Source organism: Phascolarctos cinereus, unplaced genomic scaffold (assembly GCF_003287225.1).
Source record: "Phascolarctos cinereus isolate Bilbo 61053 unplaced genomic scaffold, phaCin_HiC Scaffold_4;HRSCAF=312, whole genome shotgun sequence".
Taxonomy (NCBI): domain Eukaryota; kingdom Metazoa; phylum Chordata; class Mammalia; order Diprotodontia; family Phascolarctidae; genus Phascolarctos; species Phascolarctos cinereus.
Genome location: NW_027555847.1, coordinates 711,335,116 through 711,348,708, shown reverse-complemented (window position 1 = coordinate 711,348,708; position 13,593 = coordinate 711,335,116). Strand labels below are relative to the sequence as shown.

General features: G+C 45.0%; 1 protein-coding gene across 1 annotated transcript in view; it reads left to right on the top strand.

Annotated features, from left to right (window-relative positions):
• The window catches only part of SVOP (SV2 related protein), a 52,997-nt gene that overhangs the window by 31,730 nt on the left and 7,674 nt on the right, over positions 1 to 13,593 (top strand). The window contains exons 7-11 of the mRNA XM_021008046.2: positions 157 to 220; positions 2,290 to 2,415; positions 5,879 to 6,007; positions 6,789 to 6,862; positions 9,581 to 9,657. Coding sequence (XP_020863705.1) covers positions 157 to 220; positions 2,290 to 2,415; positions 5,879 to 6,007; positions 6,789 to 6,862; positions 9,581 to 9,657 — 470 coding nt within the window. The remainder of the gene's footprint in view (positions 1 to 156; positions 221 to 2,289; positions 2,416 to 5,878; positions 6,008 to 6,788; positions 6,863 to 9,580; positions 9,658 to 13,593) is intronic.

Here is a 13,593-nt window from a genome sequence, read left to right as displayed (position 1 = left end):
ACAATCTAACAAGAGCAGAAAACACATAGAAGAGAGAGGTGGCCAGGGAAGGATCCTGTGGTCTGACGAGTCACAGGGATGCCGAACCAATCAATCTGATTGGCACTTCCTCCTGTCTATCATTAATCCATCTTTTTCTGATTTTGTTTTCCACAGGGTAACCTTGTATGCTGAGTTCCTCCCAATGAAGGCCAGAGCCAAATGCATCTTGCTGATAGAGGTATGGAGCTGCAGTCCCGAAGCCTAGCAGAGGAGAATGCTGAACACTTAGCAATCATCTTCAGGCCTCCAGATCCTTCTCCCCTTATCATCTCACTCCATCTCTCCAGCTCCAGGAGCAGTGTCCTTCCTAAGCCTAGTGACATTCCACCATGTAGTGCGAGAGGAAGGGAAGGAATGTAAACTGGAGATCAATGGGTTTTAAGAAAACTCTGCAAATCTATTCCACATTCACAAATGATCCATTATTTGGGTTGTAAAAGGATTCTTATAACCAGTGTGACTGGGTGAAAATCACTTCTTCTTGGGGCCTCAGTTTCTTCCTCTGTTAAATTTGGTTTAGATGGCTTCTGAGGTCTCTTCCAGTTCTGCATTGATTGATCTTATGAAGAAGTAGCAGGTCTGAGAGGGACGGTGCTGAGCGGCCCTAGAAAACAGTGGTGTCTGGGAGCCATGGTGGCACTGGGTAAAAAGCACTGGGTTTGGAGTTAGAGAATCTGAGTTCGAATCCTGACTCTGCCACTTATAAACAATGTGACCTTAAGTTAATGCCTCTCTCTGTCCTCAGTTTACTCATCCTAACATGAGAAGTTGGTTGAGGATCTTTCTCAGATCCTTCCAACTCCAAGGCTTTGGGTCCATGAATGAGTTATTTAATGTTTTGTGCCTTAGTTTACTTATCTGTAAAATGAGGATGTAGGATTGGATGAGCTCTAAGGCCTATGCTCCTTTCCACTCCTTTCCCCCCTTCCGATTTTATATCCAGAGCCAATGTTTCACACCTGGTCATCTTTGCTGCAGGCCTTTTGCTAACAAGAGAGTTAGCTGTCATCTTGGAACACTCATTCCAGACCCCATTGGCATGATCTCAGGCCCAATGTTGCTGAGAAATGGAGGGAGGGGTTCCCCTTCCCTATGTTCAGTCATTTTTCAGTTATATCCTACTCTTCACGAGCCCATTTGGGGTTGTTTAGTAAAAGATACTAGAATCATTTGCTATTTCCTTCTCTAGCTCTTTTTTTTTTTAACAGATGAAGAACTGAGGCAATCAGAGGTTAAGTGACTTGCCCAGGGTCACATAGCTAGGAAGTGTCTGAGGCTGAATTTGAACTCAGGTCTTCCCAACTCCAGGCCCAGTGCGCTATCCAATGAGCTGCTGAGCTCCTCTTCTCCTTCCCTATGCCCCTCATTTATTTATGTGCCCCCATAACAGCTTCAAGAAGAAAACCTAGGGACAACTTCTGCCTGGTACCTAATTAGGCAACACTGACTGCACTGTGCTGCCCATATTGTCCCCCCTGACACACTGACGTCCTGACCACAATGGTCGTCCTCTTCATTTTGGCCATCCCAACTAGCTGACTTTCCCATCTCCACCGACCTTCTTATTTGCTCTGACCCTGCTGAGCACACTGACCACTCAGTCCCACACTAGGAGTCAGCCTGTTCCCACTGACCATCTTCCCACACTGCTGTCCACACTGAGCAGGCTGACCATCCTGTTCACCCTGTCCAGACTTACCATGCTGGTAACACAGTCGACCCCATTAACTAGTGTGGTACAGTGGGTAGAGTCCTAGACTTGGGGTCAGGAAGACCAGAATTCAAATAAGTCCTCCAACATTTGTTAGCCATGTAATTATAAGCAAGTCTCCTCACCATGAAATAAAGAAAAGGGGCCTGAAATCAGAGTCCCAGGACCTGGGTTCAAATCCAAGCTCAGCTGCTTACTACCTGTGTGAACTAACACAAGTCTCTTAACCTCATTAAGTCTCAGTTTCCTAATTTGTAAAATGAAGGAAGCTGAACTACATGACCTCTAAAGTCCCTCCCAGCTCTAGCTTTATGATCCTACCACTTTTCTGGGCCTCAGTTATCTCATCTATAAATTGGGGCTAAGGACAACTATGGGCTTAAAGTCCTCTCTACCTTGTCATCAGGCAAAAAAGGGAGATTGGGTGGGGGGCACAGATGGCAGCTGTTGTCACCTGGCCCATTCATTCCTCCTTTCTTGTTCTTTCTGACCGTGCAGCCTTCTACTTACCTCTGATTTCCATTCTCCTGTGGCAGGTGTTCTGGGCCATTGGGACAGTGTTTGAGGTCGTCCTGGCCGTGTTTGTTATGCCCAGCTTGGGATGGCGTTGGCTGCTCATTCTTTCTGCTGTGCCGCTGCTCCTGTTTGCTGTCTTGTGCTTTGTAAGTACCTTTTTGGTTTTTTTAATTTAATTTTTTTTCCCCAGTCAACTAAAATCCACCTTTGGTCCCTCCTATTTGTCCCTCCCAACTTGAGAAAGAAAGAAAAACAAAATCCCTGCCACAAACCCATATAGTCGAGCAAAACGAATCCCTGAATTGGCCATGTCCTTCATTTCTGTTTCAGGAAGTGGGCAGGAAGTTTCATCACCTGGAATCACAGTTGGTCCTTACGATGGTTAAAGTTCCTGACTCTCTCCAAGTCATTTGTCTTTACAATATTGTCAGTGGATAAATCATCCCTTGGCACAGCCCACTTTACTCTGTTTCCATTCATATAAGTCTGCAGGTCCTTTTCTGAGCCCACCCAACTTTTCTTGATAACTCCTGCAGAGACAGAAAGTGGGCTGAGTGCATGAGGACACCTGAGCCCCCATCATGGAGGCACTGCCGTGCCATGGGAAAAGCCCTGGGATGGGGCAGGTAGAAGTGCTCATGGGGGGTGCCAGGACCTAGTCAAGTCACCTCTACTCCCTGCACTTCTGTAAAACAAGGGAGTTGGACCAATGTCTTGTCTATTCAACTCTATTGTTCTCCGTTCTATCTTCTAAGGTCCACCCCTCCAACTCTCAGTCAAGTCAATGAGCATTTATTAAGCACTTATTATATGCCAGTCACTGTATTGGGTCCTTGTTATACAAAGAAGTATAAAGGCTCTGACATTTCTTGTTCTAAGGCTTCTCTCAGCCCTGACATTCCCTGTTCTGAGGCTCCTCCCACCTCTGACATTCTCTGTTGTAAGGCCCCTTCCAGCTCTGACATCCCATGTTTAAGTCTCCACCCAGTTCTGACATTCCACATCCTGAGCACTGAGTAATAGAGATGGGAAGTTCCAGGGTCCAGATTAGCCTGATATTTCCTTCTCCCTCCTTATACATCCCTCTGCACCAGCTCCACTTACTGGCTAAAGATCAGACAGAAATTCAGCCCCTTGATTTGTAAATTGCTTTGGTGTTTGGCTGAAAGGCTGCAGTATTTTCTGCTGAAATGCTACTACGTCTATCTACAAGCGTTCACTTTTCATCTGCCAAACCTTTTTCAAATGAAAAAGTCCTGGGTAGGTATTAATTTCTTGGCCGAGTTAAAGAGAAAACTCAACAGAAACAAATCCTCATTGGATACCTGCCTTCCCGATACCAGAGTATCTGTTCTGCCTGTAGGCAGGCAGGCAGCAAACATTAATTAAGCACCTACTGTATTCCAATTGCTGTGCTAAGGGCTGGGACACCAAGAAAGGCAAAAACATGGTCATCTCAGTCCCTCACTCAGATTGTGAGCCTAGTTCTCAGATTACACGAGGATTCTTACAACATCATTGGAATTGTGGTCAAAAGACACCCTCCTAATGAGACATCAGAGGCAGAACTGGGAATTTTTGCACCTGGGGCAATTACCACAAACCACACAGGCTAAGCTCACTCTCGGGGGAGGGGGAGGGGGAAAAGTGGGGGAAGGGAAGACCTCATGCCAGTCTGCCATCCGGCAGCTTCCTATTTTAAGGAATTAGTCTTGCTGAACTAAATTCTATTGTTCCTATGCCACAGGACTGCCAGTGCGGTTAGAGCCCTTTAAATTCAGCGTTTCCTGCCTCCCCCTCCACCTCTGCTCCACCCCAAGTTCATCGCCCAGGGATAACAGTCTGATCTCCTTGCCTTAGTCACAGCTCCCACCATACATCATCAGCCCAAAGCAGGACCTCTATGAGCTTTTAAAAGCACGGACACCTGAGTCCAGGACTCCCGACTCGTTGGTGAATGGCGTGGGTTGTGCTACATCCAGGGCAGGCACATAGATTGTGCTGCTTAGAGCGAGTGAGGCTTGCACCTGGCATTCTGAGATAGATCTCCCATGACAGTCCTATTTGGTGTGTGGCTTAGAGACTTCCACAGCCATGTTATTTGAGAGCCCACGCCTTCCTTCTGGACTAGATGTGACAGTAACCATTATCTGGGTGCTACATTTATTCTGCTGTTCGGCTGCTTCTAGCTATGTGTCATTATTTTTCAGGAATTGTCTGCACTAGGAATAACCATATCTCACACACACACACACACACACACACACACACACACACACAGAAAGAGAGAGACAGAGAAAGAGACAGAGAGACAGACAGAGAGAGACAGAGAGAAAGAGAGAGACAGAGACAGAGAGACAGAGAGAGATAGAAAGTCTCTACTAAGTATACCCAAACTGAGTCCTGTCCAGAACTGGAAAGAATTATTAGCAAATCAATGAAACCATTTTTTATTTTTATTGTGAAGCGTAATCAATGGTCGGTTTAAGAAAGACCTATGGAATGGGGATGATAATACCACTGAGGATCTACTTCACTGGGCTGTTAGCGAGGCTCAGAGGAGACAGTATGTATAAACCCGTTTGTATACCTCAAAGGGCTATGCAAATAGCAAGTTTTAAATGATAACAAATGCATTGGTTGAATCTGGATCCAGACTTTGGCCGAGTGGAAAGACAGGGATTTATTTGAAATCAGCAGACCTGATGTTGCATCTTGGTTCTATGACTTCCTACTTCTAGAACCTTGAGCAAATTACCTAACCACTTGGGGACTTTATCTACTAAATGGGGTTCTCTGTGCGCTATGAAGATATCCTAGAAGATCCAAGGTTCAAACTCTGAAGAAATCCATTAGATTGTAAGCTCCTTGAAGGCAGGGGCAGTCTTTTGCCTCTTTTTGTATCTCCAGTGCCTGGCACATCATAGGCAGTTAATTGTTTATTGATTAATTGATTGGAAAGCCAAACATTATCATTTATATAAATAGAGCATTTTTGGCAAAAATAAATGATTCACCTTGACAATAGAAGTATAAATGAATGTACTAACTTCACTCTAATGCTTCAGATCTTGTCCCCCAACCATCACAAGTTTATTGACTCACACAGTCAGACTTCATGTAGTGTAGCCAAAGTTTTAACTCAGGATGTACTCTACTTGGCATTTTTCCTTGGTAGTCAGGTATCCGAACTCAACCAAATTAAGCACTTATAGATGCCAGATACCATGCAATGCTCTGGAAATGCAAAGATAAAAAGGAATTAGTCTCTGTCCTTAAGAAGTTTCCATGTCAAAAGAGCCTCTGAGGGCCAGCTAGGTGGCACAGTAGAGAGAGCACAGGCCCTGGAGTCAGGAAGACCTGAGTTCAAATCCAGTCCTTAGACACATGATATTTACTAGTTGTGTGACCCTAGGCAAGTCACTTAACCCCGATTGCCTCATTACAAAAAAAAAAGAGCATCTGGAAGGATTTTCAGGGACACATTGGTGGTTAGCTGGGATTGACCTGGATCTTAGACACCAGCCCCACATATTGGGGCTCAGCTGGAAGTCTGTGCCTAGTCTCCCCCTGACTCTGCTTTGGGTTTGATCTTCTCTGCCTTCCCAGTGGCTTCCTGAAAGTGCAAGGTATGATGTGCTATCTGGGAACCAGGAAAAGGCCATTGCCACCTTGAAGAGGATTGCAGCAGAGAATGGTGCACCAATGCCTCTGGGAAAATTGATCATTTCCAGACAGGTCAGTGCCCTGAATGAGCTGGTCCAGAGTGTGCTGCAGCTGAGGGGGATTGGGCGTGTTAGGGTGGAAAGACAGCTGGTTTAGGAGTCTTGAGGACCTGAGTTCAAATCCCTGTTCTGCTATTTACTACCTGTGTGACTCAGGGAATTTATGGAACCTCTCCAGACCTCAATTTCTTCATCTGTAAAATGATTAGCAGAAGTACATTCTCACTCCAAATTTGTGATCCTATTATCTCAGAATCATTTTCATGATTCAATTTTCTAGGCTCCCCAGAGGGATAAGCTTGTTCTGCCCTGTGTGTCTCAAGAACACAGGACAAGTGAGAGCCAATCCTGGCTACCTTTGCTGCCCAGTGTAGAGTTTGAAGTTTTGGAGGACAAAGGGGACCCCATGGACTGAATATTTATTTATCCCATAGGTGGTATAGGGGATAGAGCATCAAGTCTGGAATCTTCCTAAATTCAAATCTGATCTCAGACACTTACTACCTGTATGACCCTGGGCAAGTCACTTAACCCTGTTTGCCTCAGTTTCCTCATCTGTAAAATGAGCTGGAAAAGAAAATGCAAACCACTCCAGTATCTCTCCCAAACTGGGTCACAAAGAGTTGTTCAAGACTGAAAAACAATTGAAAGTGACAAAGGCTAAGTTAGGGACATTTTCTCCATGAACCTGTCCACTCCTACTGATTTTAAACAATCAACCTGTTCCCTGTTCAGACAGCAACCTTATTTTGAATTTGAGAAATGTAAACCGATTTGTCTTTGTTTTGAAACAGGAAGACCGGGGCAAAATTAGGGATCTTTTCACACCCCAATTTAGATGGACAACTTTATTGCTGTGGTTTATATGGTAAGAGATTTTTTTGTACCAATATTTTCCCCCCACATATGTTCCATATTTCTGCAAATCTACTCCATTGACCGTGTGGCACAAAAGATTTCCGTGTGTCTTGAAGACAGTCTTATTAGCAATTCCCAGGCTGCTGCAGTGTTCTCATTTCGTTAGGTGTCAGTAAATAGCCAATGCACTAGGGAGATAAGTTGGTGTAGAGGAAAGAACAATGGACCAGTCCCAGCCCTACCTCCAGCTACCTAAGTGGCTTTGGGCAAGTCTGTGACTCAGTTTCTTCATTTATAAAATGTGGGGATTGGACTCAACAGCTTCTGAGGTCCCTTCCAGCTCTAAATCTCTAATCCCTCAGTCTTGAATATTTGAATCAGTGGGGAAATTTGCTGGGAGAAAACAAATCCTCCATTTATAGTAGAAAGCACTGAATTTAGAGGGTGAGGTTGAATTCCAATTGGGGCCATTGTATTCCATGTCTTGAATACTGGAAAAGGAATTTTTGACCAAGTATGGATTGGACTAGATGATGTCTGGGGTTCCTTCTGACTCAGCTTCTGTGGTACTTGCATGACCTTGTAACTCTATAAAGACCTTTAAGTGCTCTGGGCCTCAGTTTCCTCATCTGTAAAGTGAAGGGATTGGATTAGATCACCTTCATGGTGCCTTCTGTATAGAAATCTAACCTCCTTTCTTAATCCCAATGTTTCGCTTTCGCCCTTTCTTTCCTGCTTCCTCTCTCACCAAACCTTGAAACAGGGCTATTCACACATAACCAAAAAAAAATACCGTTGCTTCTCTTTACCACTTTTTAATCACCTTTCCTCTTCCTTGCTCACTCTCTGGGAAAGGTGCTATTCACCTGTGAAATGAGCAACAAGAGGGAGAAGAGGTTGGCACCCTAAAGAAGCCAATGAATGATCAGCGCCTGAGTAATGGACAGTTTTATTCCCGTATTCAGTCATTCATAATAATCATACTACGTAGCATCTATACAGGGCCTATTATGTGCCAGGCATTGGACTAAGGGCTTTACAAATATCTCATTCGATCCGTACAACAACCCTGGGGGATAAGTACTATGATTATCATCCTCATTTTACAGTTGAAGAAACTGAGGTAGACAGAGATTAAGTGACCTGCACAAGGTCACACAGCTTATAAATGTCTAAGGTATGAGCCACTTCTGGGGGAGCCACTGTGTGGCAGGAGAATGGGAAGGAGGACAGCCCACTCTACCCTCTGATTACATCTTATTAGGACTAATTCTCACAAACTGGGCACTAAGCTCTGTTATTTCTACATGATGAGGGAGTTCGTGGAAAGAACACTGGAATCTCACCTCTAATGTTTACCTGTGTGACACATTGGCGGGTCATTTAACCTTTTGGGCCTCAGTTTCCTCATCTGTAAAATGAGGTGTTAGACTATGTGGCTTCCAGCTCTAGATCTAAGATTCAAAAAATCAGATTCCCTCAGTTGAAAGGGGCCTCAGAATCCATCTAACCTGGTCTGTACGTGACCAAGAATCCCCTCTATCATATCCCGGACACGTAGTCAGACAGCCTGTACTTGAAGACCTCCAGGGAAGGGAAGCCTGCTCCTTTCCTAGAGAGCCCATTCTGGGAGCAGCTAGGTGGTGCAGTAGATAGAACACAGGACCTGAGTTCAAATCCAGCCTCAGTCACTTAACCCCATTTGCCTCAAAAAAAAATTTTTTTTGCTTTTATATAGTTTTAATCGTTACGTTTTTCCTAACATTGGGAGGAAATTTGACTGTTGGCAACCTCCACTCAGAATAAGTCTATGTGAGAGCCTGTGACGTGCTTGAACACATCTATATGTATGCTGGGAATACCCTCTAAATTCAGCACCCTAGGGGAAAGATTCATTTGCCCTGCTCTAGTTATACTCTGGTGGTAGAGACCACCACAGTGTGGAGTCAGGGTGATAAACAGAAGATGTAGTCAGTCTCTACCCGAGAGAGGGTATTTTGACAGATAGAGTGTATGGGGTGGAGGAGGGGTGGGAAGAGGAGGAGATGAATTTCAATGCGTGAAAATGTCGTTGTCAAATGTGTACCAAGCAGAATTTGTCATCGTCAGTGGCGAAGGGTCATTGTAAATGATTTTCTAGAGATGGGAGTATTTAATAGGGACACAGAATGTGTGACTCTGGGGAAGCCCCTTCCTTTTTCCAGGCCTCAATTTTCTCATCTGTAAAATGAGAAGATTGGGCTAAATGATCTCTAACGTTCTTTCCAGTGCAGACATTATGTTTCCATCCATGTGTCAACCAATAAGCACATATTGTTACATAGCATTGTTACATAATATTTATATTATGCTGCTGCTATGTACCTGTGGACCAGGAACTTTGCTGGTTGGGAATGTAGCGGTAAAAATGAAACAATCTCTGATCGCAGGGAGCTTGAGCAAAAGAAAGCTTTTAATTTCTCCTGGGTAGCTCTGAATAATGTTTTCTGTCGTTGAGAGCAGCCTCCCCCTCTGTTCCTCTGGTTCACTTTAAGTCCTTGCCTGCACATAATGGCTTAGAACCGCCACATTAACACAATCGGCCCCGCGTGCCCTGAGAAGTCATGGGTCTCTGGAAGGTGGGTTGTGCAAGGAAATAGTGATAGTGTGTGGATGAAGGGAGGGGTGAGAAGCCTTCATCCCCAAGCCTCGTCACAGGAATCAACCATTTTCATTTGTTCCCTAACAGGTTTTCCAATGCGTTTTCATACTATGGATTAGTTTTGCTAACTACAGAGTTCTTTCAAGAAGGAGATGTCTGCAACAGTGAGTAGTAACGCTTTTTTCTTCTTATTTTCCAGAGATTTGTAGAATCTCAGAGCTGGGAGGGGCCTCAGAACAGGGAATGTCAGAGCTGGGAGGGCCTTACAGCAGGGGATGTCAGAGCTGGGAGGGGCCTCAGAAAAGGGAATGTCAGAGCTGGGAAGGCCCTTAGAACAGGGGATGTCAGAGCTGGGAGGGCCTTAGATCATAGAGCTAGTAAAGACCATAGATATCATTTAGTCCAACCATTTTACAGATGGAAAAACTGACTCAGAGAGAAGGATGTAATCTCTCACAACCATCCCCTTCTCTTCACTCACACAAACCCACCTTAGTTCAAGCCTCAATTCAAGGAACTTACATTGTATTGGTGAGGGGGTTGGGATGGGGAGGATAGGGAGAGAGGATAAAGGCTGGGCCTGTGATCTCATTGGTATAGGGAATTCCCAGGTAAAAAACTACCTCTACCAATGCAAGTCAACATCTTCTTCATAACTTGGGCTTTTAGAGAATTGCCTAGAAAATGACTTGCCCAAGGTCACAGTCAGATCAGAGATGGTACTTTGGCTCCAAAGACAAATCTCTACCCACTCTACCTGGTTGCTTCTTGTTGGGGGCGGGGAAGGGTGTTAGGAAGGAGGAAGGGACAGGATGCACAACCTGTACAAACATAATTAAATACATAGATATGAGGGACTTGGTGGATAGTGGTGTCCCTGATGAGAAAAGTGAAGTCAGAGGGCATCCAGGCACCACCTGCCTCATTTTATAGATGAAGAAAGAGGTCCCGTAAGACTCAGTGTTGTGCCCAGAGTCACACATTATTAAACAGCCAAGGTGGGATTTGAACCCAGACCTTTTAAGAACTGAAGATCCAGTGTCCTTCTCCCCGTGCCTTCCTGCTTCACTTGTGGCTGTCCAAGGTCACTACTTACACTGTCCAGAGGGCACTGGCCTTGCCTTGACCATGGCAGGGAGGGAGACTCTTCTGACCCCTGCCCTGGTGGGGACAGAACATCCTGGTCTCAAAGGCGCAGCAGCTGAAGGCCTTCCTTCCAGGCTTGGTCGGCTCAGAGGTCTAAGGGGAAAGTAGAGTGCTCAGCTGTTGAGGCTTGAAGTTAAGCCCCCCAGGCCTTGCGTCTGAGTCCTTCATCAGAGTCCCCTGCTCATCAGGGTATCAGGCCTAGTCCCAGCCTTGGGCAGAATGGGAGAAGCTTTTTCATTATGCCTCATTGCCCTCTGCCAAGCCTCTGAGACTTCATCACAGAGCGTGGGGCAGCTGTCTGGCTGAGGAATCACTGTTTAGAACAAGGATCCATGAGCTGGGGGAGGGGGTGCCTGCCATTGAAGCATGTGATTCTATGGCCAAGGAAGGATGGTGGGTGAAAGCAAGGCTGCCTGTCTTCTGTTCATGGAGCTGCAGTGGGGAAGGCATCTACTTAGTCTCAGCTCTGACCCGTGGCCCCTGGCTGAACGGAAGGAACCCATGGCCCTGGCTTCACCTATTACCCATCCAACTGATTTGTTTGAATTCTGCCAAGAAGAGACAAGTCCAAGAGACATTGCAGAAGGCCTTATTAATGGTGCATGGGCACTTGTTAGCACTGTCAAGTTAGTGGGTAGACAGCGGTAATTCCAGAGACAGTCGGGGCAGCAGGAGCAAAACCCACCTGGGGACAGGGAAGAGGAAGAAGAGCAGAGCCTGGCGGAGTCACCTCCGGGGCTTTAGGTGATGCCCAAAGGACTGGGAGGTCTCTTGGCAGCCTCTGGACCTGCTCTATCCAACTTCTCAGGGAATGTCTAAACATAATGCGTCTGCTGTCCTAGCCAGGCAGTCACCGACCCTTGGACAGGGTGGCCTGGGCAGCCCCTCTGCTTCTTGGACTCCCCACCTCCCTTCAAGGGGCAACTCAGGGGCCCCTTTCTAGGAAAGGCCTCTCCAGGCTGTAGAGCATAGATCCGGAACTAGAAGGGACCTCGAGAACCAGAATCTAGTCATCTTATAGGTGCAGAAACTGAGACTGAGAGGGTGTTATTACATATGAAATAAATGTTTATATATAAATATATCACATATGTATTTATGTATAGTCATATATTTTGATATACACATGATATTTATATATATATATCATATATTTGTATATAAATGTATCATAAACTACGTATTGTGGTTAGTACATGTGATAGTACGTATCATGTATTAAACACAAAGTGATTTGGACAAAGTTGAACAGAAACAAAGTGTCAGAGGCAGGAATTAAAAATTAAGTTTCAAGTCCCAGTGGTTACTGTTTCCCAAGATTGCTGTGTATTAACATTACATAGACTTTATATTTCCTTATATTTACATTTACTATACTGAGAGAGCTAGGTGGTACAGTGGATAAAGGGTGGGGCCTGCAGGCAAGGAGACCTGAATTCAAATGCAGTAGAAGACTCTTCCTAGCCGTGTGACCTTGGCCAAGTCACTTAAACACTATTTGCCTTAATTTTCCCATCTGTTAAATGGGGATGATAATAATACCTACCTTTCAAGGTGGTTGTGAGGATCAAATGAGATAATTATAATGTGCTTAGTACAGCGCCTGGGACATAGTAGATACTACATAACTTACCTGTTATTACTTCTCTGTATACGTGTTTCTACACACAATAGAAAGCAACCTCCTTGGGGTAGGCACTGCCCTCTTGTCTTACTTTTCTCTCAGTATCCCTAGAGCCAAGCACTTTGCTTGGCGTAAGGGCTTTTTGTTGTTATCGAGCCATTTCAATCATGTCAGACCCTTTGGGACCCCATGTGGAGTTTTCTTGGCAAAGATAGCGGAGTGGTTTGCTATTTCCTTCTCCAGCTCATTTTACAGATGAGGAAACTGAGTCAAACAGAATGAAGTGACTTGCCCAGGGTCACACAGACTAGCTAGTGTCTGAGACTGGATTTGAACTCATGAAGATAAAGAAGTCTTCCTGATTCCAAGCCCAGAGCTCTGTGCACCATAGCACCACCTAGCTGGCCTGGCATAAGGACTAGGAGCTTAATAAGGGCTTGCTGGATTAATCAGATAAGACAGTATCAAAGACATTAAGTGCTTTGGCATCCTTAAAGCTCTAGACAAGTTGCACAGTTCTCATTATCGTCACTATTTCCTTCACCTCATCTTGTTTTACAGAGTTCAGGTAGAAATGGTCCTGGTGCCATTGGCCCTCCTGCTATTTTTCTTTTATGTTTAATGTTCCAAGGACTTTTGTGAAGGATAGGGTGACTGCCTTTGTTTACATTTTCCATCTCATTTTTATTGTGGACTTAACAAACACCCAGTAAAATGGGCCATTCTTTCCTCATAGCAGAATAGGGAGTACTGTACGCTCTCTGCCGTGATCTGCAGCTTGTGTTTTCTTTTGAAGCAAATAATAAGTTCAAGAGGTAGCGTCCAAAACTGTCCTTCTCTCTGATTCCCTCTGGTTTTCCTTCTCTTCATTTTTCTGTGTTAAAAACAAAAACAAAAACTCAAAAAATGCAATTTCTACTATAACATCAATACCGGAAAAACAAACAATTAACTCTGATAAACGTGATGACCAGCCCTGATTTCAGCAGACCAATGGTGAAGAAGCTGCTCATCTCAGGACAGAAGTAAAGAACCAATATGCACAATGAGAAGCATTTTGGGGCATGGCCAACGTAGGAACTGGGTTTGCCTGACTATGCTTCCAGGATGGACAGCTAGGTGGTGCCATAGTGCATAAAGCGCTGGGCCTGCAGTCAGGAAGACTCATCTTCCTGAGTTCAGATCTGGCCCCGGACACTTACTAGCTGTGTGACCCTGGACAAGTCACTTCACCCTGTTTGCCTCAGTTTCCCCATCTGTAAAATGATCTGGAGAAAGAAATGGCAAATCACTCAGGTATCTTTGCCAAGAAAACCCCAAATGGGGTCAT